Source organism: Coccomyxa subellipsoidea, assembly GCF_000258705.1.
Source record: "Coccomyxa subellipsoidea C-169, whole genome shotgun sequence".
Taxonomy (NCBI): domain Eukaryota; kingdom Viridiplantae; phylum Chlorophyta; class Trebouxiophyceae; family Coccomyxaceae; genus Coccomyxa; species Coccomyxa subellipsoidea.
Genome location: NW_005178022.1, coordinates 513,064 through 540,042, shown reverse-complemented (window position 1 = coordinate 540,042; position 26,979 = coordinate 513,064). Strand labels below are relative to the sequence as shown.

Genomic DNA, 26,979 nt, shown 5'->3' with positions numbered 1-26,979 from the left:
AGCTGGTTCTTGTGCTTGCCTCGTAGGATGTGCACTCTCAGCGTCCGCTTATAACTTCGAGTTCCAAATAAATCTAGCGAATCGCAAAGATTGCACAAGCTTGATCCCCCTCTTCCAAGCTTTGAGCTCCTGCTTTCCGTGCACGCTGGTGTCGACTAGTAAGAGGCCCCTCAGTATTAGCTTTCGCATCCTGCGCCGATCAGGCTCGATCCGTCATGATATAAGAGACAGCGACTATAATACGTTCTCAATATCTGAATTCTCTCGAAAGTACATGCCCGATGAGTGCGTCTTAGGCGAGGTCAACGGGGCGACAGGTGGGTCAACTCGTCTTTCCGACAGTAAGTGGCGCCCGTCAGGTCCCCCGTGCTTGCTCTCACGTGCAATAGCGGGGGGTCGCTGCGGCGATGATTCATAGATCGCCATGACGGCAAATGGAAACAATAATTGAGAAGGAAATTCAATCCCTTTTATCAAGATCAATGTTGAAAATCCGCTGAGTCAAACTCTGTGCGCCGAAGTACTGTTGTACGTGGGATGGTCAGATCGTGACTTTCCTTCAGTGCAGCCGCGCGCTGTTCTCGTGTATTACACCCCGATCGTTCTATACAACAAATAATTAGAAGTCGCTTTTGCGTAGAGCCTTTGCACAGTCGCCAAAACAATACGCCAAGCGCAGTTACCACGTTACTCTAGTAAGAAAAAATAGTGTCAAAACAACTTCAAAGGATACTTTACAAAACCTCCAGCCTTGCAATCATGAGGAAAAAGGTGGATTCTCGCATTAGAACCCTGGTTGAGAACTGTCACAAACTCAACCAGAGGTCCATGTTCGTCATAGTGGGCGACAAAGGGCGAGACCAGGTTGTGAACCTTCATTACATGCTGTCCAAGACAGCTGTGAAGGCACGGCCGTCTGTGCTGTGGTGCTACAAGAAGGATCTGTACCTCAGCAGGTATGCCATGATTATCAGCACCACTCTCTTAGAAGCACCTTGCCGGCGTGCCCAATGCAGACCCTGCACAGCGCTGGGCACTCACACTGTGCTGCCCTAGTCCATGACTTCTATGTGCAGGTCATATGTGCTGATCGGAGTTGTGCTGTACCTGCAGTCACCGCAAGAAACGGATGCGGCAGATTAAGAAGATGATGGTGAGGGGCCTGCTGGACCCTGAGAAGGAGGACCCATTCTCGCTCTTCGTTGCCTCCACCAACATCCGCTACTGCTACTACCACGACACCCACAAGATCTTGGGCAACACCTTTGGCATGTGCGTCCTACAGGTGGGTATCCCGGACTGGCATGCCTTGTACTAGGCAACAAACGCACCTCTGCCTTCTTGTATGAAGGATTACAACCTAGCATAGCTCCGCCATTGGCATCAAGTACGGTATATGGGGATTCCACAATCTTGAAGGTGAGTTGGATCATGCAGCCGAATGCTTCCCGCACTCAGACGTCCCCCCTTTTGATTGGGACACCTCGTGTTTGTCTAAAGATTGCATGTGTGGTGCTGGGAGCACTTAGACAACAGCAATTGAGAGAACATTTGCTGGCAGGACTTTGAGGCGCTGACGCCCAACCTGCTGGCGCGCACGATTGAGACGGTGGAGGGCGGCGGCATCATAGTGCTGCTGCTGAGCTCCCTCACGTCGCTCACGCAGCTCTACAGCCTCACGATGGATGTGCACCTGCGCTTCCGCACCGAGTCCCACCAGCAGGTCACAGGTGCTACCCTTTTCCCATCTTCCTCAAGCTGCCGTCTCCCTTCTGCTCAGTACCAACCAGTCCTGTCAGCGTTTAGCATTCTGTCATCCAATTTACTCTTATAGAGAAGTACAATGTTGGAGGGTTCTTGCAGATGCCATGGTGTGAAGCTTTGCTTTGTCTCTTGTTAGTGCCTGATCGCACCATGTACTGTATCAGTTCAGCTCCTCAAGCTTCCATCAAATGGTGCAGAGTCTTACCAATGACATTCCTGGGGATACAGGGCGGTTCAATGAGCGGCTGGTGCTGTCGCTGGCATCCAACACCAATTGCATGCTGATGGACGACGAGCTGAACATTCTGCCCATCTCCTCCCATGTCAGGGACGGCCTCAAGCCGGTGCCCCTGAGGGAGGACGGCACGCCGGATGTTCCCGGCAACGGCGAGTCGCCCGCCGAACTCAAGGAGCTCGTGGAGTCCCTCAGAGACGTCCAGGTGAGCGTTTTATGGGATCGTAGCAGGTCTGAGCGATTGCCACTCAGGGTCCTGATGCCTGAATGAGCTAGACATTACCAGCAGCAGTGTCACAAGTCAGCCAATCCAGCCAGAACCACACCAAAGCTACTAGTTTGCCAGGTCGTAGCAGCGGCAGCATGGGCAGCTTTGTTACTACCGAGTCAGATGTGCTGAAAGGAGCTCGTTGGTGCTTCATGCGCTACTGTCACACAAAAGCCACGGGTGTTGTTTGGCTTTCAGCACCCCTGCTGGGGCGGCTCTGTGAGCTCCACTAGCATTGCTGTACTCTGCATTTTCTCATGATCTCCATGTGGTCCCTCGCAGCCGGCGGGGTCGCTGGTGGCGTGTGCGCGTAGTCTGGACCAGGGCCGTGCAGTGGTCACCTTCCTGGACGCAGCCAGCGATAAGACTCTGCGCGCCACCGTCGCGCTGACGGCCGCGCGCGGCCGCGGTAAATCCGCTGCGCTCGGCCTTGGGATTGCCGGCGCGCTGGCTCTGGGCTACTCCAACATTTTTGTTACCGCGCCCAGCCCCGAGAACCTGCGCACGCTGTTCGAATTCATCTTCAAGGCACGCCTAACCTGCATATCTTTTTAAAAAGTCTATTATGGTGTTCGGCTCAGACTTGCCTGTTAGGAAAGAGTGCATGGGTGGGTTTCTGGATCTATGGAGGTCTGCCTAGCAAAGACTCTTCGAAAACCATTCATCCTCTCACCTGCACTGCTTTGTCTATGCACTACACCTCTCTTGCGCTGTATATGAACCTTCCCGTTGAAAATGCTTCACATTACAATGATTTTCCAACCTGATGTAAGTGATACGGCAACGTGCAGGGTCTGGATGCGCTGGGCTACCAGGAGCACATTGACTACGACCTGGTGGAGTCCACAAACCCGGCTTTCCAGAAGGCCATCGTCCGCGTGAATGTCTTCCGCGACCACCGCCAGGTACGCTCAAATGGATATGAATTGCAGGTCAATTTGTATGGGCCTATCCTGTCTCAGCAAATCAGCTGGACAGCAGCTGCAAGGTGTGCAGCAGCCTATACAGAAACCTCTGGCAGAAGGCGTCCACCATTCTCAGGGGCGGGTTTCCATGAGTTCAGCAGCAGAGGGTCATAGGGGCAATGGTTGCGTATACGTAACTGCAAGTGGCAAATGATCATGCAGGTGCCATACAGTCTTGCTGAAGCTGCACATGTGCTGCCATTGTTCTTATCTTACATGTAGAGGCATGCATGAAAGTAAGCATTGCTACGTGTCAACCATCAGTGTCCCTTGCCAGTGGAGTGGGATTCTGCTGAGCAGTGTGGTGTGGTGTGCATCTGTGCAGACGGTGCAATACATTCAGCCGCAGCACCATGAGCGGCTAGGGCAGGCAGAGCTGCTGGTCATCGATGAGGCCGCCGCCATACCTCTGCCCCTCGTCAAAGCAATGCTGGGGCCCTACCTCGTATTCCTCTGCTCCACAGTCAACGGGTGCGCAAGCATGCTGTCTCATTCCAGCACTTGTCTCTGCTTTTGCTCTGCAGTACTTGTGCTGCCTTTCACATGCGGAGTCTGTGCGTTTGGTTTAACACCGACATACAACACAGTGAAGAAGCTGCAGCCTAAAGAGATAGGCAGGCTCCATAAGGACGAAAATGATGGGCGCATAAAGGAGGCGTACATAGAAATGCTATGGGGGTGACATTTCTTTTCATTACATTTGAGCGTGCTCCTGGGCCGGAAGAGTTTTGTTCGTTGCATGCATTATGTTTCACACTGAGAGGCAGCCCGTGGAATAATTTTTGCGGTTGCTCTTCCTTGACATCTAAATCTGCCATACTCTAAATTGTAAAAATGTGCAGGTACGAGGGAACGGGGCGTTCTCTGTCACTGAAGCTGCTGCAGCAGCTGCGCACGGACGGCGCCAAGCTGAGCAGCGGGGACGCCGCGCGCGAGCAGCAGGGCGGTGCCGCCGGCATGGGGCGTACCTTCCGGGAGGTCCAGCTGCAGGAGCCCATTAGGTGGCCCTCCTTCAGCGTAGAACAAATTGTTTATTTTCAGCTTTGAGTTTGTTCATTCGTACTCGTGTAAGCACCCAATAGAACTTAGATACAGTTGACCACTAAAGCCCCTCTGCATGTCAATATTGCTATAAGCACAGATGTTCACTGTGCACAGTGTTGCCTTCTCAGGTTGCTTTGAGCATGTGTTGAGAGTAGATCTCAGATCGCTGGAAAACTTGGTGAATGAATGTTCGATGTTGCAGGTATGGGGCGGGTGACAAGGTGGAGGCTTGGCTGAATGAGCTGCTGTGCCTGAACGCCAGCGAGCACGTGCCCAAGGTCCCCCCGAAGCTGCCGCTGCCCGGAGACTGCGACCTCTTCTATGTGGAGCGCGACACCCTCTTCTCCTTCCACAAGGTGTTGCACCCTGCTTCACCACCACCATGCATGTGTCATGTCGGCTTCATCTTGTATCCCATGTCAATGCAGGGAGCTTCAGTGTCTGCCACATGTGCGTGTAATGATGTATGCACATGGGGTTCTATGATTGGGAGGGAAGGCAGTGCACACCACACGCATGCATGGAACGTGCCACACCATCTGATCTAGTGGATGTGCAGATGCTACCGCACTAATTTCTGCCAGACTGCCTTGCCCTTGCCAGTGCAGCAGCAGATTTCGACAGCTGGCAAGAGTCTAGATAGTAGCATAAAGGCTGTGGTGCTGAGCGCAAGTGGGTGTTTTTGGGTGCAGGCGTCAGAGGCGTTTCTGCAGCGGATGGTGGCACTGTACGTGGCGAGCCACTACCGCAACACGCCCAACGATCTGCTCCTGATGGCCGACGCGCCAGCGCACCATCTCTTTGTGCTGCTGGGGCCCCATGACCCCACAGTCAACGCCATCCCCGACATCCTGGCTGTCGTCCAGGCAAGCGCCAGCCTGGCATGAAACCTCACTTTACTTAAGATCATAGAACTGATTGGGGATGTCAGGGTCAAGCAACTAAAAGGTTATTATTCTTAATATTATCATTACACGCTTTTCCTGCCAAGAGGCAAGGTCTGTCCTGCAGACAAGCTTTAGTCAAAGGTTGCCACAATTTCTCCCTTGTTGATCCAAGCAGGACCCAATAAATCGTGGCCATGGCGCTCAAGAGATATAGCGCCCCTCGCCAACCCGGGCCATGAAAAAAACGTTCAAACTAAATTTTCAAGCGCAGGCTATGTACCTGTGTATTCGTCGGTTGTGTTGCGAGCTTCAAAGTTGTGTCCAGGTGACTGGGTGCTTTGCTGAGCTATGGGTGCTTTTGGATCCAGGTGGCTCTGGAGGGATCTGTCTCCAAGCAGGTCGCCTCAAAGACGCTGGCCCTGGGACAGCAGCCTCAGGTATTTTCTTCGGGATTTTTTCTTTCTGTGACAGTTCACCGAGTCTGCCTCCTCAATGTATCATGCTGTCTGCTGCCCTCAGCAGGATGCCGTGCAACGCCATGGTGCGTTGCACAAGTGTTCATCATCATCCACCAGTGGTTCTCAAGAATCAATGTTTGATATTGAAATCTGTGCGTGCAGGGAGATCTAATTCCGTGGACCATTGGTCAGCAGTACCAGGACCAGGATTTCCCGGTGCTGTCAGGTGCGCGCGTCGTGCGCATAGCCGTCCACCCCGAAATGCCAAGGCAGGGCTACGGCAGCCGCGCGCTTGAGCTGCTGCGCCGTTACTACCAGGGCGAGCTTGCAGACCTGGTGAGCGCTCCATTCCACTCAACAAGGGAGGCCGCCTTTGCAACCGTTTGCCAAGTTCATGACTGTAACCAAATGTTTCTATAACCCACCTGTTCCTCATAAGGACACCCTTGCACCTCATTTTGCTGATTTCGCCCACATGTGGTGTGTCAGCCGTTTGGAGGGCTGACTTTCGTCCCATTAAGCCGTGCAAATGGCACATGGACCACTTGTGTGCAATTGACTGAGCCATGCCTGCTGTCCTCTGTGCACCTGACAGCGCAGAGATGCCTGGCACTTGGCTGGTGTGCTTTCCTGCTCTTTGCAGAAGTGGTAGCAGTCCATTGCATGCTTAAAGCCGTATCCCTGGTGGGCTGCATTCCACAGAGGCGCCGTTCCAGGGGCATGAAAGGGGCCCCAACGGTCATTGCATTAAGCGCCTGCCACCACTGCAGGAAGAAGAGGAGGAGGACGGGGAGCGCAGAGGCCCTGGGGAAGCTTCCACCAGCGGCCGCGCCAATGGCGCAGCCGTCAGCAACGGTGCGTCGCACCTGCTTCATTGTGTATCTTCGACGAGGAAATCATTCTGAGCTGTTCTAGTGCTGATTTTCTGCATGCTCTTCTGCTCCTTAAGACGCTTGCTCTTGCCAGTCTTATACACCATGCCTAGGGACTGGCAAGAGCAAGTTATTCATTGATGAAGGGTCCCTTAATGCTTGTTCAGAGGCTGCTCTTGGCAAGGCCCCATGCATTATATCATGACACATCAAGATGTCACTGTGCTGGAAGGTCCCTTGATGTCCCTTCACCTGAGGCGATGCATGCCTTGACCAGGTGGAAACTTGTTGGATGAGAGGATAGCGCCACGCTCAGGGCTGCCGCCGCTGCTGACAAATTTGGGAGACCGGCCGCCAGAGGCCCTGCACTACCTGGGCACATCCTTCGGCCTCACACTGGACTTATTCAGGTTCTGGCGAAGGGCCGGCTATGGCCCGGTCTACCTGCGCCAGAATGCCAGCGACATCACCGGTGCGCAGCTCTTTCATATTTCAAACATTAGAGAGAATGCATGCGCCATGTGAGCTGTGCATGTGCGTCTGCTGGCATGCAGCTCTACTTTACCTTGAGAGGCCTGCGCGTGTTGCTTGAGCTGTTCAGCAGCGGCGATGTCTCGCTCTTGCAGAGACGCTTTCTGACTCGGCAAGGATGCTGAAAGCAGATCTTTAATGAGTCATGGCAGCCCCTGCTTGATGGCTCATCACAGGAGAGCTCTGGGGAACTAATCGGATGCGCAGAGCGGGCCGGCGCTGATGTCTGCCCTCTTTCCACAATACATGCCGTCTGTCTGCAGGTTGTGCTATTTATGGCCGATTAAGTCGGGGTGAGTTACACCCCTTTTTTCTGTTTGGTGCAGGAGAGCACACAGTGATCATGCTGCGGCCGCTGCGGACTCCCGAGATATCCCAGCATGATTGGATGGACAGCTTCTCGGCCGATTTCCGCTGCCGCTTCATGGCGCTTCTGCCGGGCCCCTTCCGCAACTTCACCGTTCCCCTGGTCCTCTCCCTGCTCGCGGCCAAGGTCAGCTGGAGCGAGGCCGAGACGCAGGTACATTCCTGCCCATACTTACTCCTCATGGATCACTAGCAGTGATGGTGCGTTTTGATGATGCGCATGGCCTGGGATTTTGCTGCTGCAGACACTATTCATGCATCGTTAAGAGTGAGATCATTGGTTGTTGGTGGGCACGGTAAATGTCACATTGCTGCATGGTGCTGGCGCTGTCATGGGAACATGCAGCGCTGCTAGCGCGGCTCTCAGACAACCAGAAAGGGCTTCTTTTGTGGCCAGAGAATGCAGTGTGGGTTCTGATGTTGGACTGTGGCAGCGTGTCATTTGATATGGATCTGGATGCAAGGGGAGGAATTGTGGCTGTTAGTGCCAATGCTGATTGATCCCGTGGTGTGCTGGCAGGCGGCCATTCAGAAGGGAGTGGAAGTCATCAGGGCAGACGGCAGCCCACTCTCCCCTCATGACCTCAGACGCCTCGAGGTAAGCCTGCCCCAGTACACCCCGCGCATACCCGCTTGCTGCGCCTGCCTTTTCCCTTCCAGCTTGTGTGCAAAGCCCTCTGTGTGCAGCATGAAAATCTCTCCCTGCATGACCGCGCCTGAACACCTGCGTTTTGGTGCTGCGCAGAAGTATGCAAATAATACGGTGGATCACCATCTCACGATGGACCTGCTGCCGTCCCTGGCTCGGGCGTACTTTGCACAGCGCTTGCCTGCCACTATGTCGCATGGGCAGGCCGCGATCCTGGCCGTCCTGGGCCTGCAGCAGAGGGACGTTACAACGATTGAGAGGGAGCTCAACCTTCCCTCCAGCCAAGTGCTGGCCTTGTTCAACAAGGTGAGCACCCGCATCTATCAAGAGTACACCAGAGGTGTCTGATGAGGAGTTGTCACTGCTTCCACCAGAGCAGCTTTCTCTCAGGTCCCTTCCTGCGCCGCTGTTTACTTACCTTAATGTATCACTGGTGACTCACCGACACCTGGAACGCCCCGTATTGCAGCACCAGTAATTCATATGGTTGAAGCATTCATGCAGCGTGTGCAGCAGTGGCTTGGAGCGCCCAGTGCCTGATAACTTACCTTGCATGTGTCACTGGTGACTCGCCGACACCTGGAACGCCCCAGACCGCCGCACTACTCCTTTCATGTCATCCTAGATTTGGTGCAGCAGCAGGACAGAGCGCCTGGTGTTGTGTGCAGGCCATCAGAAAGCTCTACGGACTTCTCAGAGGGGCCAGGGAGGCGGCCGTGGGGCGCACGCTGCCGCAGGCGCAAGAGATCCAGATGCAGCCACACGAAGTCGATGTGGACCAGGACCTGGACGAGGCAGCCCAGGTACGCCCCCTGTAGGCCCCTGCAGCGGTCTCAAGAATGAGCAGGCGCTGTAGAGAATCTGCAGGGCTCTGCGAGTGAGCATGGAGGCCGAGAGGTGTGAATTGCTGCGAGTTCTGGACTGCGCTGCAGTGCTCAGAGAGGGAGCAGGGAAGCACAGAGATGCATGTGTTGTGATGTAGCTGCACGGTGTGGCACACAGCAGAGCCGTCGTTTCTGCTCGCACATGAGGCCTGGGAGTTTGCTGGATTGTGCTCAGGGCATCACCTGCCAAGTTGACTGTTTGTGTCTCTGCTGGCGCGTGCAGGAGGTGAATGAGCGGATGCGGGAGGCATTCAAGCCAGATCAGCTCGCCGAGTTTGCGATTGAAGGCGATGACGACAGGTTCGCAGAGGCAGTGGGCCGGGGGGGGCCGTCTTCTGGGGCATTAGTCAGTGTCAAGGTGAGATGCTCTGGCGGGTCCTCCTTTTAATAGTTACTGACTTTGGCTCGTCACATCAGTTCCTTGATGGTCGCCCTGCCGTCAAGCACTTGCAGCAGCCGGGTTGCTCCATGTGCGGCATTGTCATGCATGCAGTGCAACTCACTGCTGTTGTGCTGTGCACAGGCTGCCTCGGGGGATAAGCGCAAGCCAGCAGAAACATCCCCTAGTCTGTACAAGAAGCAAAAAGGGGGTAAGGCTGGCAAGGGGGGCGAGAAGCGCCCCAGGACGTCAAAGAAGCAGTAGGCAACTTAAGTTCACTAACCGGCCTAGCGCGCATGCGCTGTGTGCGAGATCCTTGTTGCTTTGAAACCGTATAAGTTGGACTGCATTTAGTAAATACTATTTACATATTCACTTGCCGTCAAGACTGGCACGTTCTGGTATGCTACTTAATCTCTTCGAGGAACACATGTGTAACATCATCATGGGATGTCATCATCAATCCAATCAGAATATGCATGCACTTCTACACTTACACCTTCACACTCTGCATCAAATCTTTTACCGTAAGCTGTTCTATTCTCCTGTAATTGCCTTTTTGCACTAGTCACTGTTGTAGAATATAGTTCACCTCTCTTTTCATAGCAGTGCCTGTGCTTTGATTCAATATATGTTCATTCTCGACATAGTGTCATTCAGGACGCATCAAATATTCCAAATATATTGTGTGAAGGCTGTTATTCTTCAGTAGGTGCTCAGACTCCTGACAAGGCAGAGTCCCAGAATAGAAGCATCATGTCTCGCCAATATAGGAAGGCAATGACAAGCAGCAGGATACTCAGATCAGGTGGTACTTTGCCTTTTGGCTGGTGCCCTTCTTCTGCCGGTGCTTGGACTTCTGATGCTTGTGCCCCTGCTGCTGCTGATCCTGCTGCTGCCCATGCTGCTGCTGCTGCTGCTGCTGGGGCATCTGCGGCTGCGGCTGTTGCTGCTGCTGCTGGAGGGGCATCTCTGGCTGCTGTTGCTCAGGGTTCTGCTGCGGCTGCTCGTGCTTGAATGGGAACTTGATCAACGGCTGCATGAATCCGTTCACCCAGTACTCAAAGAGGCCGGCAAACTCGATGAGGAAGGTCAGGTGGTCTGACTCCTCCTTAGATCTTCTTGCATACTCGAGCAGCTGCTTCGTCGGCCTCCAGATGGCGTACAGCTCGTTGACGTCCGCAGGGTGTGTCTTTGCTGCACGCACAAAACCCCCCCGTCGTAAATATGTGTCCAAACATGCATGTTGCATGAGATCTGTTGCTCTGAGGTTCAGTTCATTGCTGCTCTCAGCCACCATGGTGTGCATGCACTTGCTAACACTTGGGCTTACCTATGCGGACCTTCCAGGCTTTTTCGGCTCCCTTCAAGAAGGTCTGCAGTGTGCTCGCGCTGCTGGGGCCAGCCAGAACCTCCGTCAGAGTGTCTCTGACATCCTGGTTTTGGTTCACCCATTTTGAGACCTTGTCAGCAGCAAACCTCTTCCCATAGCCCTCCATGGACGTGTTGACAGTCACTGCCACGAGCATGTTGCCGGAGTCAAAGGCTGCGGCAATCAAGAGCTGCATGCGCATGCACAACCCTTGATATTCAGCATTTTCAGTGTCCTTGCCAACTAAATGCATGCTTATTGTTCGTCCCTAAACTTGCTATTGCTCTGCACTTATAGGTGCTCAAGGTGAGGACGCAGCAACTGACCTTGTTGTATTCAGAGAGCAGCAACTCAAGATCCAAGCGCCTCTCCATCTCAGCTTCACATTTATTGAGCACCGTTGCGAAGTCAACCTGCAAAGAAAGGACTGCATGTCAGAGATGGAGTGTTCGGCTGCTGGCTTCTTTGGTGCAGGGTTGCACCTTCCAGATGCCACTTGCAGCAATGGGTCAGTTCCCTGAAGACACTTTTCTTGTGTGAAACACACAGCTTGTCAGGCTTCGACCTGTACCTGCAGCGTGATCAGCATGTCTTCATCGATGATCGCGTCCATGCCTGTATCGTCTAGTGGCATCCGATCGCCAAGCACATATGGACGCGGGCCTCGGTCAAGTATGCGCTCGCACAGCAGCAATGCAACCCCGTTTGCGCCTGCTGCCCTCCACTCAATGCGCTTCTCTATGTAGAAGTGCAAGATCTTCATGCCGAGGTGGCCAGGCCACTGAGCCATGTCGTATTGGACGAGGCTTTTAAAGTCGCCTGCAGTACAGGAAAGAATTGCCTCGCATCCACTGTGGCATTGACAGGTATGCTATTCTGCTGGAAAGGGATGGGACCAGACTTTGCATGCCATAAGGAGTGCAACCAGGCCGTCTTATTGTTTTTTCTCAGTGTCGGCCATACCATGCACGGGTGCCATCTCGCTCTAATCTTCCTGATCTTGGACCGGTAGCCTCTGCGCAAGGTATGTCTCCTTCCAATTGACAATTGGCGCTTCCTGTTGATCAATGAATCCCAGGCCTGCGAGTGTGATTTCTCATTTACCGCCTTCTCAGCAACTTCTGGACATCCATTACACAGAAAATAATCATCCAAGGGAATTCGATTGTAGTAAGACCGGTTGGGTGTTCGCCATTGGGAAAACCTGTTACTATGAGGCTCTTGTTACACATCAAACGGTGAATCAATCAAAATCGACGACGGTAGAGGAGTCCAATAGTCCCAGCTTGCCATTCGTCGAATATTGCTGCATTGCAGCAGCACTGGAGAGCTCAGATTAAATATGGGGATGATGTAGGTACCCAGGGCAGCATCATATCATGCATCAGCAGTGAATTTAGCAGGAGAGCAGCACAGGAGAATCAAAAGCAACCTGCTTGTATAACCCCCAGGTCTGCAGCAGGCCTCTTTTGAATGAGCAACAGGGTGGCAAGCCTGGTGTTCTTGCATTCAATCTCCAGAGAACCTGAGCTTGCTATGGTACGAAGCTGAAGTGCTGCAGAACACATGCATTGGAGATGCATGGTTTTAGCTGGGGGCAGCACATACTAAGTCAAAGTGCTAGTCTCCATGACAGCTTGTGTGACAGCTTGAGTGCAGGCAGGTGCTGTGCCATTGAGTACATTGCATGCAAGAGCATTCATCATGCACTTACCCAAGCTTTTCCTTTTTGTGGCATGAAGGGGGATTTGGCTGATGAGCAGGTCATCTTATCTGCTGGAGTGCCAAACGGTTGACATCTGGTCGCAATGACGACTTGAAGCCGGTTTCTGTACACCGCGGCATGCGGCAAGGCTATAAACAAACCTGTCTTGATGCGGCCGCATGCTGATGTGAGCCATGAGAGTCCTGCAGCTGCAAATTGCAACCTCCAGACATGATCATTATGGCATGCTGCTTGTTCTGGGTCAAGCCCATCCGGTGATGGTGAACAGAGAGATCAAGGAGGCTTGGAAGCCTGCAGCAGTGGGAATGATGTGGTGAGGGAGACGTTATGAGGCATGAGTCCTGCTGGTTTGGCAGCACCGCTTGAAAGAGCTGCAGCAAGCTGGAGTAATCTCAAGGACGCTTCAATTGCCAAAGGACAATTCTGCAGAGGTTCAGCCGTGCATGTGCTGGCTGCGCATGTGCTGGCTGCGCAGGTGTCCTGGGCAAGTCCGTGGGCGGCAATTGCGATCAGAAGCTTGACGGTCTTCTATTTAGGGACAGCAGCTCTTATACCATCCTATTGCTGCCTTTTGAAGAAGCGCAGCGCCGGGCAAGGAGCTACAAAGGGACCATCGGGGCACAAAGCGTGTGCGTCAGCTGGGGTTGTCGATGTGAATGCTGTTAATGCAGCTGCCCTTCTCCTAGCGAACAGAAGACTCTTTCCTGCTCTGGGACATTTCGATTTCCTATGATGCTTCGTGCTTGGGAATGAATCTTCAGGATGTGGAGAGCTGCTCCTCATCATAAGATTTGCAAAGGCCTGCGCACCGGGATGTACAGGATCCCAGCGAGCCTCTTTCTTGCAGAATGGTGCTCCAGCCGTGTCAAGGTATATATCAGTGACATGTTGGGATCATGCAGATGGAGAAGTGAATGTGCATGTGCGAGTGCCGGTACTACTATCAGATATGGATGAATGCGATTTCTTAGTGGCCTGCTGACACCAGCCGTACAGGGACTCGAGCCCATGCTCAATTGTCCCTCATGAGCTCACAGCATCAATAAATGTGCTGTAAGTACAATCCCGAAAAACTTGACCATAAGTGGTATAGAGCTGTGCCTCGAGGAACTTGGGAAGCATGTGTCAGTCATGCGACATGAGGATCAAAGCTTCGTGCCAACGAGAATACTCCTGCAAGAAGGCTTCTCACAGCATTGCGAGACCTGGTCACTTGCATGGGGTCCTACATGTTTGGATCTGAAGCTTGCGTGTGTGGAAAAGAATGCAGTAGTTCTAGGTGCCACAGACTTCACAATCCACAGCCTCCCTGCAAACATCGGCTTACAGAGCTGACCAGTGGTCAGCGGATGCCAATCTTGGGCTTTACCCAAAAGTACAAGAGCATGTAAGAGACATGTAGGCAACTGACTGCAGCTTCATTTCATGCCTACATGCATGATACCTCTCAACGCCAATGCATGAGTAAGTCCTGTCACCGTATTGCGTCCCACAGATGACTACATCAGGAACAGCATGATTATCATCATTGCGCTGCTGAGGCAAAGAGTTCCCATGGGTATTCTTGATGGCTGAAATAGCAAATTAACTTGCTTCGGCAGCAAAGCACATCACCATATGACCGGTTTTGACATGCTGTACAGCAGGGCTTGACATGAAACTTTGTCCTTCATGGATTCCTCACTTCCAGGAGTGAAACAGGTGATAGAATGCAGTATGGAGCCTGGAAGAATCAGTCCTCATAGGTTCCTCCTGCGTTGTACGCCAGTATTCCCCTCAGCACCTGCAAACAGTCCATTCAGATTTGAGGCACATGAAAATTCAGCCAGCTGAGGCTGACATCATCGGGTCTGGATTGCGCCGGGGGGGGGATCGTCCGATGACAGAGTGAACACAATAATTTGCATGTCCCAGTCCAAGTCCCAGAGTACAGGAGAGAACCCTGGAATACATTGTCAGATGCCCATGCAGATGGTGCTTGTACATGCTAACCTTGGTCTGCTGCAGCAGCCTCTTCGTGACCTGTTCTTCCAGCGCCCGCAGCTTGTCCTGCTTCTCCATGACTGTGCGCAGGCTGAGAGGCCCTCCTGTGAAGCCGCCACGGAACGCCTGCAGAAAAGATGGCGCTCATAGCTCACAACTCCAGGAAGGTGACTACAGTGACCATAAACACAGCATCTCGGTGGGACTTCATGCAGGCTAGGATTGGAAGAAGGCGGCAAGATTAATACAGACCTGAAGCTCCCTCTTCAGGGCACGTACAGCCTCCATGCTGGCCTGGATGTCTTTGGGTGGCTCCAGTGAATCCACCAGAACACCCAGGTCCTGCTGAAGGCAATGGAAGAGGTTGAGGATCCAATGCAGACATTTTTCCAGGAAGCAGACATGTTGAAGAATATTGAGAGGCAACACTGATGTCAATGCGACTGTCAGGAGGACATCGGCAGCAGGAGTACTCAACACTATCAGAGCTCTTCACCCCAAAGAACTAGGCAACATTAGTGATGGGGTCAGATAGCACCTTGATTTCAGCTGAATCTTCTGTTCCACATCCATGCTTGTCCCCTCCAGCCATGACCCTGTTCTTGAGCAGCTCCTCTGGGGTTTCCACTGTAACCTGCACAAGAAGACACAGCTACAATGCAGCTTTGCACACTCGTGCAAGAGATTTTGATGCCGGCCTTCAGGCATAGTCAAAGGCATGCGTTTGAGACGACAGTGCTGTGAATGATGTGGTGCTTAGAGGACAGTGGTGTTCAGAGTGCATTGATGATGCCTTGCATAGGTATCAACCGGGTTTTAGCTGACCTGATCTGCAGGCACGCCCCCATTCTGCTGCTTCTGTTGTGTCTTGGAGGACTGAGGAGAAGTATCAGGTGATTGGACCGGTGAAGAATTTGAAGAGGATTCACCCTGTGGATGGATCATGATAAGCAGTTGTCCCAAATGAAAGCAGTCACTGATATGGGACAGAACTGCACAAATGCAGGTCCCAAGTCGTTTTTGAAAAGAAGCAAACCTGTGGATCGAGGTCACTTTGAGGGTCGTATTTCGCCAAGTAAAGTTTCAACAGTTCTTGCTCCCGCTTTCTCCCTGGACCAGTCATCAGCACCCTGAGAGCTTCTTTCGTTGGCTTGGTGAAATAAAAATCAAAAGCAGCAGAAAAGTAACACTGTGAGCAGAACGCAACTTACGAGTTTCTTCGCCCTTGGCAATGGCTTTGCTGACCTGCGGACAAGCAGAAGTATGAGAAGGTGCTTCCATGTTCTTAAGAGCAAGGAACACCATCAAAGGAGCGCACCTCTTCCGGTATGACATAGGAAGCAATATACGCCTTTCGTTGCTCGTCGTCCATGCTTTAGTTTCTCTGATGAAGACTCTTAATACGTAGCTGAGAACCCGAGAGACAAACAGTGAGAGAACCCGAATTTGACAAATTTGGTCATTTTTAAGCGCTTTGTCAAGAAGCTTATTTCGCTCGGTGCCTGCCTTCTCTGGGCAGCCCACGCGCTGCCCAGTGGGCAGTAGCTCATGATAGAAAGGAAATAGCAGTGAAAACGATGCAGCAGGCCTCAGTCGCATGAGGTTATCACCATTACACGTGATGTGTATCATGCTGTCTGCTGCCCTCAGCAGGACGCCGTGCATGGCGCCTTGCCGGTTGCAACACCATGGTGCGTTGCGCAAGTGTTCATCATCCACCAGTGGTTCTCAAGAATCAATGTTTGAGATTCAATCTGTGCGTGCAGGGAGATCTGATTCCGTGGACGATTGGTCGGCAGTACCAGAACCATGATTTCCTGGTGCTGTCAGGTGCGCGCGTCGTGCGCATAGCCGTCCACCCCGAAATGCCCAGGCAGGGCTACGGCGGCCGCGCGCTTGAGCTGCTGCGCCGTTACTACCAGGGCGAGCTTGCAGACCTGGTGAGCGCTCCATTCCACTCAATAAGGGAGGCCGCCTTTGCAACCGTTTGCCAAGTTCATGACTGTAATCAAGGCTTTATGACCCACCTATTCTTCGTAAGGACAATACCCTTGCACCTCTTTTTGCTGATTCCGCGCACATGTGGTGTGTCAGCCGTTCAGAGGGCTGACTTTTGCCCCATTAAGCCGTGCAAACGGCACATGGACCACTTGTGTGCAATTGACTGAGCCATGCCTGCTGTCCGCTGTGCACCTGACAGCGCAGAAATGCAGGGAGATGCCTGGCACTTGGCTGGTGTGCTGTCCTGCTCTTTGCAGGAGTGGTAGCAGTCCATTGCATGCTTAGGACCGTATCCCTGGTGGGCTGCATTCCACAGAGGCGCCGTTCCAGGGGCATGAAAGAGGCCCCAACGGTCATTGCATTAAGCGCCTGCCACCACTGCAGGAAGAACAGGAGGAGGATGGGGAGCGCAGAGGCCCAGGGGAAGCTTCCACCAGCGGCCGCGCCAATGGCGCAGCCGTCAGCAACGGTGCGTCGCACCTGCTTCATTGTGTATCTTCGACGAGGAAATCATTCTGAGCTGTTCTTGTGCTGCTTTTCTACACGCTCTTCTGCTCCTTAAGACGCTTGCTCTTGCCAGTCTTATACACCATGCGTAGGGACTGGCAAGAGCAAGTTATTCATTGATGAAGGGTCCCTTAATGCTTGTTCAGAGGCTGCTCTTGGCAAGGCCCCATGCATTATATCATGACACATCAAGATGTCATTGTGCTGGAAGGTCCCTTGATGTCCCTTCACCTGAGGCGATGCATGCCTTGACCAGGTGGAAACTTAATGGATGAGAGGATAGCGCCACGCTCAGGGCTGCCGCCGCTGCTGACAAATTTAGGAGACCGGCCGCCAGAGGCCCTGCACTACCTGGGCACATCCTTCGGCCTCACCCTGGACTTATTCAGGTTCTGGCGAAGGGCCGGCTATGGCCCGGTCTACCTGCGCCAGAATGCCAGCGACATCACCGGTGCACAGCTCTGCCATATTTCAAACATTAGCGAGAATGCATGCGCCACGTGAGCTGTGCATGGGCGTCTGCTGGCGTGCAGCTCTACTTTACCTTGAGAGGCCTGCGCATGTTGCTTGAGCTGTCCAGCAGCGGCGATATCTTGCTCTTGCAGAGGCGCTTTCTGACTCGGCAAGGATGCTGAAAGCAGACCTTTAATGAGTCATGGCAGCCCCTGTCAGCTGCCAATTTCTGTCACAACCTTGCAGAAGTCCTGCTTGATGGCTCATCACAGGAGAGCTCTGGGGAACTGATCGGATGCGCAGAGCGGGCCGGCGCTGATGTCTGCCCTCTTTCCAAGCCGTCTGTCTGCAGGTTCTGCTAAATATGGCCGACAAAGTCGGGGTGACTTACACAGCTTTGTTTTGCTTGGTGCAGGAGAGCACACAGTGATCATGCTGCGGCCCCTGCGGACTCCCGAGGTATCCCAGCATGATTGGATGGACAGCTTCTCGGCCGATTTCCGCTGCCGCTTCATGGCGCTGCTGCCGGGCCCCTTCCGGAACTTCACCGTTCCCCTGGTCCTCTCCCTGCTCGCCGAGATCCAGCCGGCCCTGCTGCATGTTCCTGTGCCACAGCACAATGCTGTTTATAGCAAGTTTAAAAATTCACCCACCGAGTAGGCTGCCCGAATTTTGGATCTCTTGTCCTGTGCTCGTGACACAGGGACTGGACCTGGTCATGCTACAAGTACATCAAAGGACTCCGCCAAGGTTGAGAAAGGTATGCGGAGTAGGTGGAGTCTAGATGTTAACTGCATTGTTTGGCCCAGTCAGTGAAGCGGGCAATGTCACAGTCCGCTCGTCGGCGAGTCTCAGGAGGGTGGACTTTGTAGCAGTTGAATAGGAGGAGACTGGTGCAGCGAGGTGCACAGTCAGCCACTTCTTTGAACCTTTCGTACTGCAACTTTAGCAGGGCAGGCAGCAGCTTGTGCTGGCGCTGTGTCGCACGAGTGATCAGAGATTCACTTGTATTGCTGACACCGTAAACACTGGAATCAGAGAACTTAGAAGTCATCCCAGACAAACGCGTTTGCTTCATGCAGGATGTTTGCAGGCAGGTGTGTGAAGGCCCTGACATCATGCATGGATCATTGAATAGAGCATCCAGGAGTCTCGTACCAGAAGGAGAGTGAGCTCACCTCAATAAATGCTGCGTGTTTTGCCACGTGATATCTGACATTTTGTGTGACATATTTTTATTGAAAGGAGCATTTGTGTGAAGTGATGGCACCTGCTGGTAAAGATCCAGAGTTTGATTTGAGCGGCGGATACATGTTGCATTCTTGGGAGACTCTCTGAGTGCCATATGCACCTTTCATACTTTCATTACACCCCAAGAAGGGGAGCCACACAAGCTTAACCACTTGAAGCCAGTCTGTTCATTATCATCGCAGCTCTATCCACCGACCTAAATATTTCTGCACACAGCCTTAAGATGCATACGCCTCACTTGATCCCTACAGACACACTCGGGGAGTGCCGGCCTCTGAAGTGCAGTGGGCATGCAACATCCCAGGCCTCAAAAACGCTTTGCCATTGTTGTTGCAGCACAAACAAGATGTGCATGGAGACATTCTGACTCCCATTTATTGATCCTCCTTTGTGATGTACTTTGTCAGTGCCCTGTTGACCTGCATAGCGCACAGACCAACGATCGATGAAGATTGTAATGAGCACAACCTGTGGGCAGCTGGGTCAAGCAAATTTGGCGGGTGCACATGCGCAGCTGGTGAATGCTGACCTCCCTGTGATGCCGCATTTTCTTCAGGATCTCCTGTCGCATGATGCGCTGCTCGCGCATGGACGTCAGGAGATTGTGGTGGGCACCCTTCCCGTTGTTGGGTTTCAGTGCCTCGCTCATGCTGGCCTGCACACAGATTTGCACACCTGGAGCAAAGTGCACTAGAATGGCACTTGGGAACGCCCTTGAGAACATCATCTACGCAAGCATAAGAAGAGACAAGCACTTCTTGACAGGGCAGCATGGTTTTGCTTGCGCACCACCAACTCGTCATCCTTCTTCTTCAGCGCTTCCAGGTGTGCGCGCGTATGTTCCTTTCTTTCTGACAACATCTTCTCGGCCATGAGCTCCTGCAGAAGAGATGATACTGAGGTTCAAGTTCCTCGAGAGGGAGGCTACGATATGAAAGCAGAGATCTACGCTGATGGCATGCAAGGGAATATGGCAGGGGATGAGCATCGCAGCCACTTCAGTACATTGCACGCAGTTGCAAGAGCGCGAGTGTCAACCTGCAGGGATTTCCCAGACAAGTCGGGTACCTCCTCCTCATCAGTGGCATCCCCCTGCAAGGAATGCTCACTTTCATTCCCAGCTGCGTTCATCGCCCCAGCACTGCTCGCCGTTTTGATGCAGCAAAGGATGACCAGTGCTCCTCATTGAGCACACAGGCGCAACTCCCATCCTCTCAGAACTTCAAAAGGACCCAGTTTGAACTATTTCTTTCGAATTCTCATGTATCAGAAGAAGCAATGCAGTGCAGGGCCACACCTGGGCTTTGGTCAGCTCTTCAGTCTTCTGGTGCACAGCAGGCAGGTGCGCATACTTGGGCCTGGAGTAGGCGGGGCCAGAATCTGCTATCCAAGCCGAGTCATCTTGAGGTTCCTCCTCAGCAGCCTGCATGACAGAACATACAAAGTTTACAAGATCACAGTAAGGTCATGATCATCCGAGCTGGCAGTCTGCAGGAAAATGGCTCAGAGTATGCATGTCCCAGAACAGAACACTGCAGTATTGGACTAGAGGCCAGCATTCCAGTTCTGATTGGAGACGGGACTGAAAACCACGACTTGCCTGCTCAGAACAGACACCTTCCAGATTTCTGCTAACCTGACCAGACTTCTCAGGGGAGTTGTCTGTGGATGTTGAGGGGGAGGTGTTTGTGGACTTCTCAATTGAGCTGTCTTTGAACTTGTTCGGAGAGCTCTGTGTGGAGCTGTCAGAATGGGTGAAGATATCCTGGGCACAACAGCACACAGGCCTAGGAGTACGAGACCATATCATAAACTAGGCATTTTACAGCAGGCCAAGCAATCTTGGCCAAGCAGTTTGACAAGTCTCGAGAGGAAAAAAACACACCTCTGCGTCCAGGACACTTGTATCGTCTTCCTCAAAAGCCACTTTTCGCAGCTTGTCCTCGATCCCTGGAGCAAGCAGATTAGACGTAAAGTACCGTTGTCACAGCTGAAAAGGCTACCGAGGTACCAAAAAAAGCGGTGAGAATAAACTCACGCTTTGCAGTCGCCTGGTCGCAGGTACTGAGGATCTGCACAGGAAGACGACCGTCACCAAGTCGTATTATAATCGCCGTTGTGCATTCAGAGCGAGCCACACACACCGACTCAAAGCATACCTTCTGGAGTTTGACCAGAGGGTCAAATGTGCTGGCCGACTGTGCCATACTTCTTTGCGAAGAGGGGTAAAAATGTTAAGATTACACAAGGACAACTGACTTCTTGGAGAATTGGAGACGCCACACTTTAAATTTCTAGAAACTTTTTCAGCTTATTTCGCTCGGTGCCTGCCGGACCTGGGCAAGGTTGAAGACCGCTCCGGGCAGCCCGGGATGTGCCATTTAGGCAGGAGGAATTTTGAGAGCTGATGCTGGTGCAAGCACCAACCTCAGAATGAATCAAATGGTTGAGGAAACACATGGACATTAGATCTTGAAGGGACAGCAGCTCAAGTGAACGGGGAATGCATGTGGGACGCCCGTTTATACCAAACACTTTGGCTCTAAAGCTCTGCCCTTCGGGGGCCTGACAAGCCAACCGCCAAGGGTTTGATCGAAGCAACTTGCAGATGAGGAAGAGTTAGAAAGCTCATGCTCCTCTTTATGAACATAAGGTGTTCATCTGGCTGTCGAGTGGAAGCAGGAGTAAGGGAGCAACAGAGCAATTGTGAACTGAAGTGCAGCATCAAATGCTAGCTTCCAGGATGGCATGTCATGCTTTTGGGAGCTTAACAAGCTTTTATACTTTTCTGTCAATGGTCGCTTGTGAATGGCAAAATGCCCAGACACTAGGCACGGCATGCTACCTTGCCATGCACCCTGCAACTGGAACCAATGAGGCGGTGCAGGCGTCCTGTACAAGACATTCACAAGAACATTTGGTTGGGATTCTTGGCATGAACTATAGCATGTCTCTGCAGAATACGATCAGAACCTTGACGGCCTTATACTTGGGGACAGCAGCTCTTATACTATCCCACTGCTGCCTTTCGAAGCAGCGCTGCGCCGGGCAAGGAGCTACAAAGGGACCATCGGGGCACAAAGCATGTGCGTCAGCTGGGGTTGTCGATGTGAATGCTATCAATGCAGCTGCCCTTCTCCTAGCGCACAGAATACTCTTTAATGCTCTGGGACTGTTCGATTTCCTATGAAGCTTCGTGCTTGGGAATGAATCTTCAAGATTCGGAGAGCTGCTTGGAAATTGCAAAAGCCTGCGCACCGGGATGTACAGGATCCCAGCGAGCCTCTTTCTTGCAGGACGGTGCTCCAGCCGTCTCAAGGTATATTATTGACATGCTGGGAGCATGCAGATGTAGGAGTGAACGGGCATGTAAGACTACTACTAATCAGATATGAATGAATGCGATTTCTTAGTGGCCTGCTGACGCCAGCCATAAAGGGACTCGAGGCATGTTCACTTGTCCCTCATGAGCTCACAGCATCCACAGCTTTGCTGTAATCACAACCCCTAAAACTTGACCATAGATGGTATAGAGCTCTTCCTCGAGGAAAGTTGGGAAGCATGTGTCAGTCATGTGCCATGAGTATCAAAGCTTCTGGCCAAAGAGAACACTCCTGGCAAGAAGGTTTCTCACAGCACTGCGAGAAGTGGTAACTTGCATGGGGTCCTACATGTTTGGGTCTGAAGTAAGCGTGTGTGTAAAGAATTGCGGTAGTTCTAGGTGCCACAGACTTTACAATCCACAGCCTCCCTGCAAACACCGGCTTACAGAGCTGACCAGTGATCAGCGGTTGCCAATCTTGGGCTTTACCCAAATACACATGAGCACGTAAGAGACACGTAGGCAACTGACTGCAGCTTCATTTCATGCCTACATGCATGATACCTCTCAACGCCAATGCATGAGTAAGTCCTGTCACCTTTTTGCATCCCACAGATGACTACATCAGAAACAGCCTGTTTATTATCGTTGCGCTGCTGAGGCAAAGAGTTCCCATGGGTATTCTTGGTGGCTGAAATAGCAAATTACTTTGCTTTGGCAGCAAAGCACATCACCACATGACCGGTTTTGACATGCTGTACAGCAAGGCTTGACATGAAACTTTGTCCTTCATGGATTCCTGACTTCCAGGAGTGACAAAGGTGCCAGAATGCAGTATGCAGCCTGGATGGATCAGTCCTCATAGGTTCCTCCTGCGGTGCACGCCATTATTGCCCTCAGCACCTGCAAACAATCCATTCAGATTTGAGGCACATGATGATCAGCCAGCTGAGGCTGACATCATCGGGTCTGAAATGCGGCGGGGGGGATCATTCGATGACAGCGTGAAGTCCCAGAGTAAAGAGAGAACCCTGGAATACGTTGTCAGATGCCCATGCAGATGGTGCTTGTACATGCTCACCTTGGTCTGCTGCAGCAGCCTCTTCGTGACCTGTTCTTCCAGCGCCCGCAGCTTGTCCTGCTTCTCCATGAATGTGCGGAGGCTGAGAGGCCCTCCTGTGAAGCCGCCACGGAACGCCTGCAGAAAAGATGGCGCTCATAGCTCACAACTCCAGGAAGGTGACTACAGTGACCATAAACACAGCATCTCGGTGGGACTTCATGCAGGCTAGGATTGGAAGAAGGCGGCAAGATTAATACAGACCTGAAGCTCCCTCTTCAGGGCACGTACAGCCTCCATGCTGGCCTGGATGTCTTTGGGTGGCTCCAGTGAATCCACCAGAACACCCAGGTCCTGCTGAAGGCAATGGAAGAGGCTGAGGATCCAATGCAGACATTTTTCCAGGAAGCAGACATGTTGAAGAATATTGAGAGGCAACACTGATGTCAATGCGACTGTCAGGAGGACATCGGCAGCAGGAGTACTCAACACTATCAGAGCTCTTCACCCCAAAGAATGTGGCAACAGCAGTAATGGGGTCAGATGGCACCTTGATCTCAGCAGAATCTTTCGTTCCACCTCCATGCTTGGCACCTCCAGCCATCACCTTGGTCTTGAGCAGCTCCTCTGGGGGTTCCATGGTATCCTGCACAAGAAGACACAGCTACAATGCAGCTTTGCACACTTGTACAAGAGATCTGATGCCGGCCTTCAGGAAAAGTCAAAGGCGTGCGTTTGAGACGACACTGCTGTGAATGATGTGGTGCGTAGAGGACAGTGGTGTTCAGAGTGCATTGATGATGCCTTGCATAGGTATCAGCCGGTTTTCAGCTGACCTGATCTGCAGGCACGCCCCCATTCTGCTGCTTCTGTTGTGTCTTGGAGGACTGAGGTGAAGTATCAGGTGATTGGACCGGTAAAATTTTTGAAGAGGATTCATCCTGTGGATGGTTCATGATAACCAGTTGTCCCAAATGAAAGCAGTCACTGATATGGGACAGAACTGCACAAATGCAGGTCCCAAGTCGTTTTTGAAAAGAAGCAAACCTGTGGATCGAGGTCACTTTGAGGGTCGTATTTCGCCAAGTAAAGTTTCAACAGTTCTTGCTCCCGCTTTCTCCCTGGACCAGTCATCAGCACCCTGAGAGCTTCTTTCGTTGGCTTGGTGATATAAAATCCAGAGGAGCAGAAGAGTAACACTGTGAGCAGAACGCAACTTACCAGATTCTTTGCGCTTGGCAATGGCTTTGCTGACCTGCGGACGAGCAGAAGTATGAGTAGGTGCTCCCATGTTCTTAAGAGCAAGGAACACCATCAAAGGAGCGCACCTCTTCCGGTATGACATAGGAAGCAACATACGCCTTTCGTTGCTCGTCGTCCATGTTTTATTTTCTCTGAGAATGTAATACGTAGCTGAGAACCCGAGAGACAAACAGTGAGAGAACCCGATTTAGGCAAATTTGGTCATTTAAGCGCTTTGTCAAGAAGCTTATTTCGCTCGGTGCCTGCCTTATTTCGCTCGGTGCCTGCCTTCTCTGGGCAGCCCATGTTCTGCCCAGTGGGCAGTAGCTCATGATAGAGAGGAAATAGCAGTGAGAACGATGCAGCAGGCCTTAGTCGCATGAGGTGATCACCATTACACGTGATGTGTTTCACATGAGAGATCAAATTTTGGGTGACAGCCTATGGAGCCTGGACAGGTATAGTTGGGCACGTGCCAGGATGTTATGCACTAATATATCCTACCACCGATGGCGTGTCACCATACATGCATACATACAATGGAGCATATCCAAGATAGGCACCTCACACGTCGGCAAAAAGAAATTGTGAAACCAAAAGTTTTAGGATGACACCTTAAGTACTGCTGTCGCTCCAGAAAGTCCTTAGTTCCACCTGGGATGTGCATCCTGACTAGCATGCATATGGATGCAGAGTGTACATTGGCGTTTCACCACGTTGTTTCAAAAGGCATTCGTGATGTCGTCCCTGAGCTGCCGAGGTGCACCTCCATCCCTGTCGTCACCTATGGTGGCCTTTTTCTTTATGGTGGCGCTTCTGCTTCACCGCTCGTACTTTTCGATTGCTTTGTTTACCTGCAGACATTACACTGAAAGGCTTCAAGGTTTGTGCATGACTGTATTGCAGAATCTTTATCTGCTGTGAGCTCTCGTCACTGACGCTATACCTGCAGCGGTCTACACTCTATCAGGGACAGAATTCACTTTGACACATTGCAAGGGTTGTGCTTCAGCGCAAGCATACAGGGGGGCTTGAACCATAGTTATCCAACAGCTCTTGAGATCCAGGAACTGGTCTCAGATTAAGGCTAAAGCATGCGCGTGCGCTGACCTTCTGCCACTTCTCAATGTCCTCCTTGGCCTCCCTGATTACTGTGCGCTCCTCTTGCAACATTTCAAAGAAAGCATCGCCATCCACGAGCACATGTGCGCATCCTTCAGATTCGGCCACTGTCACACTGCACGACAATCAGCAGATGAAGCCAGATGAGGCAACGCCTGGGGACTGTTTTTCGTGGACGATGTGCAGCATTTTGAAGCAGCAAGCACAATAATAACATGCTGCATTAAGATATGGCACCACTCTTCTCGCATATGCCACTGTTGCTTTCAAGAGCAGCTGGGCTTTACAGCACATATCATTCTATTCATTACTCGTCTGCTTGTAAGCCTTCCAAGGTCTGACAATCTTGTCCTTTGAGTATGTTTCAGTGTTGCAGATTGTCTTGAGAATACAGATGCTGCTCAGCCCCATCGCAGCATGAAACTCGAAGGCCCGGACTCATTTATGTTCGAAAGATACCCCAGGGCTCTCAAGGAGGGACTGTGCTGCTGGCCTTCATCCTCCTTGGTGATGTGCGTAGCCAGAGCCCGATTGACCTGCAAAATGCAGAGACCCGAGTTTCAAGAGAACCTGGTCAGACCATCCTTTGCCAGCTGACTGCAAAGAACACCGTGTACAGTCTGCGGCACTTGGATCATGCAGTAAGGGCAGCCTGCTCCCACTGTGGCACAGCACACATATATGACATAAAAAACATTTTGTCAGCGTACAGTGAGTTTTGTCAGATGCACACGCGCAGCGTGTAGGGGCTGACCTTGCCGCGCCGCTGAAGCTTCTTAATAATCTCCTCTCCCAGGATGCGCTGATCGCGGATTGTCCTCAACAAGCCGTAATGAAGCTGCTTCCCCTCCCTGTCCAGCTTCATGCCCTCATGCATGCTGGCCTGCACAGACATTCACAGTGATTTTACATCTGAAACTGAGCACTCAATGCCCACGATCCCAGCATCAAAGGTAGCGCCACAAGCGAGCAAGATTATTAAACACACCACAAGAGCCTCAATCCTGGCCCTTTCAGGATCCCAACAGTCCTCCGGTGATTGTCGGGTACGCACCCTAGCTACGAGGTCCTGCAAAAGGGGGATGGACTGGTGCTGAGGTGCAAGCTGGCCTCTCTAAACTTCTGCCAGATCCTCTGCAGGGATAGTGTACTTGCTGTATTCAACATCACTCCTTGATGGCACTAAAATTGACTGAAAAGAAGAAATTGCTATCGTTACAAAACCATCCGGTAATTTACTCACAGACGGTATCGCCACCGATGGTATTGGCCGAGTCGTTAGATCTGTCTTCCTGAACACAGAGGATGTCCTGAAGGGAAAGTGAATAACGTTCACGAGAGATTTTCCGACACCGTGTCATGCATGAACAACCAGCATAAAAAATGGGGTGCACGAATCTGTGAATGTTATTCAGGTTCGACTGCATGCCTTTCTTGCTGAGTGACCATGGTCTGCAGGATTGCACTTGACATTTGCCGACGTCAAGGCCATAAAGAGCAAACAAGAAGCTGCAGCTATAGAAAGATGGATTTCATTACAGGCAGCATGGAAGAAAATGCGAGGCTCTTTAGAAAAGTCATGATCTCAAGACTTCACCTTTGAGTACACGACTTCGTTCGGCGATGAAGCTGCCCAAA

The 26,979-nt window shown here is 52.0% G+C and overlaps 6 protein-coding genes across 6 annotated transcripts; 2 read left to right on the top strand and 4 right to left on the bottom strand.

Moving 5' to 3' along the window:
* Positions 1-759: 759 nt before the first annotated feature.
* Positions 760-9,757, top strand: COCSUDRAFT_54801 (DUF699-domain-containing protein; the record flags this gene model as incomplete). Its single annotated transcript, XM_005643383.1, has 20 exons — positions 760-956; positions 1,114-1,285; positions 1,562-1,730; positions 1,993-2,204; positions 2,550-2,795; positions 3,059-3,172; positions 3,558-3,703; positions 4,075-4,233; positions 4,479-4,632; positions 4,969-5,142; positions 5,532-5,600; positions 5,784-5,957; positions 6,392-6,476; positions 6,771-6,965; positions 7,351-7,544; positions 7,911-7,988; positions 8,136-8,345; positions 8,708-8,842; positions 9,147-9,281; positions 9,447-9,757. 20 exons carry the CDS (start codon positions 760-762, stop codon positions 9,564-9,566), a joined length of 3,138 nt encoding a protein of 1,045 aa, XP_005643440.1. The 3' UTR covers positions 9,567-9,757.
* Positions 9,758-10,101: 344 nt separating this feature from the next.
* COCSUDRAFT_45041 (hypothetical protein) lies at positions 10,102-11,437 on the bottom strand (the record flags this gene model as incomplete). The annotated part of the gene is made up of 4 exons (XM_005643382.1): positions 10,102-10,499; positions 10,636-10,864; positions 11,001-11,087; positions 11,246-11,437. 4 exons carry the CDS (start codon positions 11,435-11,437, stop codon positions 10,102-10,104), a joined length of 906 nt encoding a protein of 301 aa, XP_005643439.1.
* A 2,695-nt stretch (positions 11,438-14,132) lies between these two features.
* Positions 14,133-15,755, bottom strand: COCSUDRAFT_59821 (hypothetical protein; the record flags this gene model as incomplete). Its single annotated transcript, XM_005643381.1, has 5 exons — positions 14,133-14,183; positions 14,393-14,509; positions 14,636-14,725; positions 14,922-15,017; positions 15,702-15,755. 5 exons carry the CDS (start codon positions 15,753-15,755, stop codon positions 14,133-14,135), a joined length of 408 nt encoding a protein of 135 aa, XP_005643438.1.
* A 316-nt stretch (positions 15,756-16,071) lies between these two features.
* COCSUDRAFT_45039 (hypothetical protein) lies at positions 16,072-18,004 on the top strand (the record flags this gene model as incomplete). The annotated part of the gene is made up of 5 exons (XM_005643380.1): positions 16,072-16,074; positions 16,150-16,323; positions 16,769-16,853; positions 17,148-17,342; positions 17,760-18,004. The coding sequence occupies 5 exons, from the start codon at positions 16,072-16,074 to the stop codon at positions 18,002-18,004; spliced, it is 702 nt and encodes a 233-aa protein (XP_005643437.1).
* A 965-nt stretch (positions 18,005-18,969) lies between these two features.
* On the bottom strand, positions 18,970-20,802 carry COCSUDRAFT_59819 (hypothetical protein; the record flags this gene model as incomplete). The annotated part of the gene is made up of 7 exons (XM_005643379.1): positions 18,970-19,014; positions 19,125-19,250; positions 19,385-19,474; positions 19,664-19,687; positions 19,893-20,018; positions 20,232-20,360; positions 20,755-20,802. The coding sequence occupies 7 exons, from the start codon at positions 20,800-20,802 to the stop codon at positions 18,970-18,972; spliced, it is 588 nt and encodes a 195-aa protein (XP_005643436.1).
* A 1,967-nt stretch (positions 20,803-22,769) lies between these two features.
* COCSUDRAFT_59818 (hypothetical protein) lies at positions 22,770-26,218 on the bottom strand (the record flags this gene model as incomplete). The annotated part of the gene is made up of 7 exons (XM_005643378.1): positions 22,770-22,820; positions 22,999-23,115; positions 23,242-23,331; positions 23,528-23,623; positions 25,330-25,456; positions 25,801-25,877; positions 26,075-26,218. The coding sequence occupies 7 exons, from the start codon at positions 26,216-26,218 to the stop codon at positions 22,770-22,772; spliced, it is 702 nt and encodes a 233-aa protein (XP_005643435.1).
* Between the last annotated feature and the right edge of the window lie 761 nt (positions 26,219-26,979).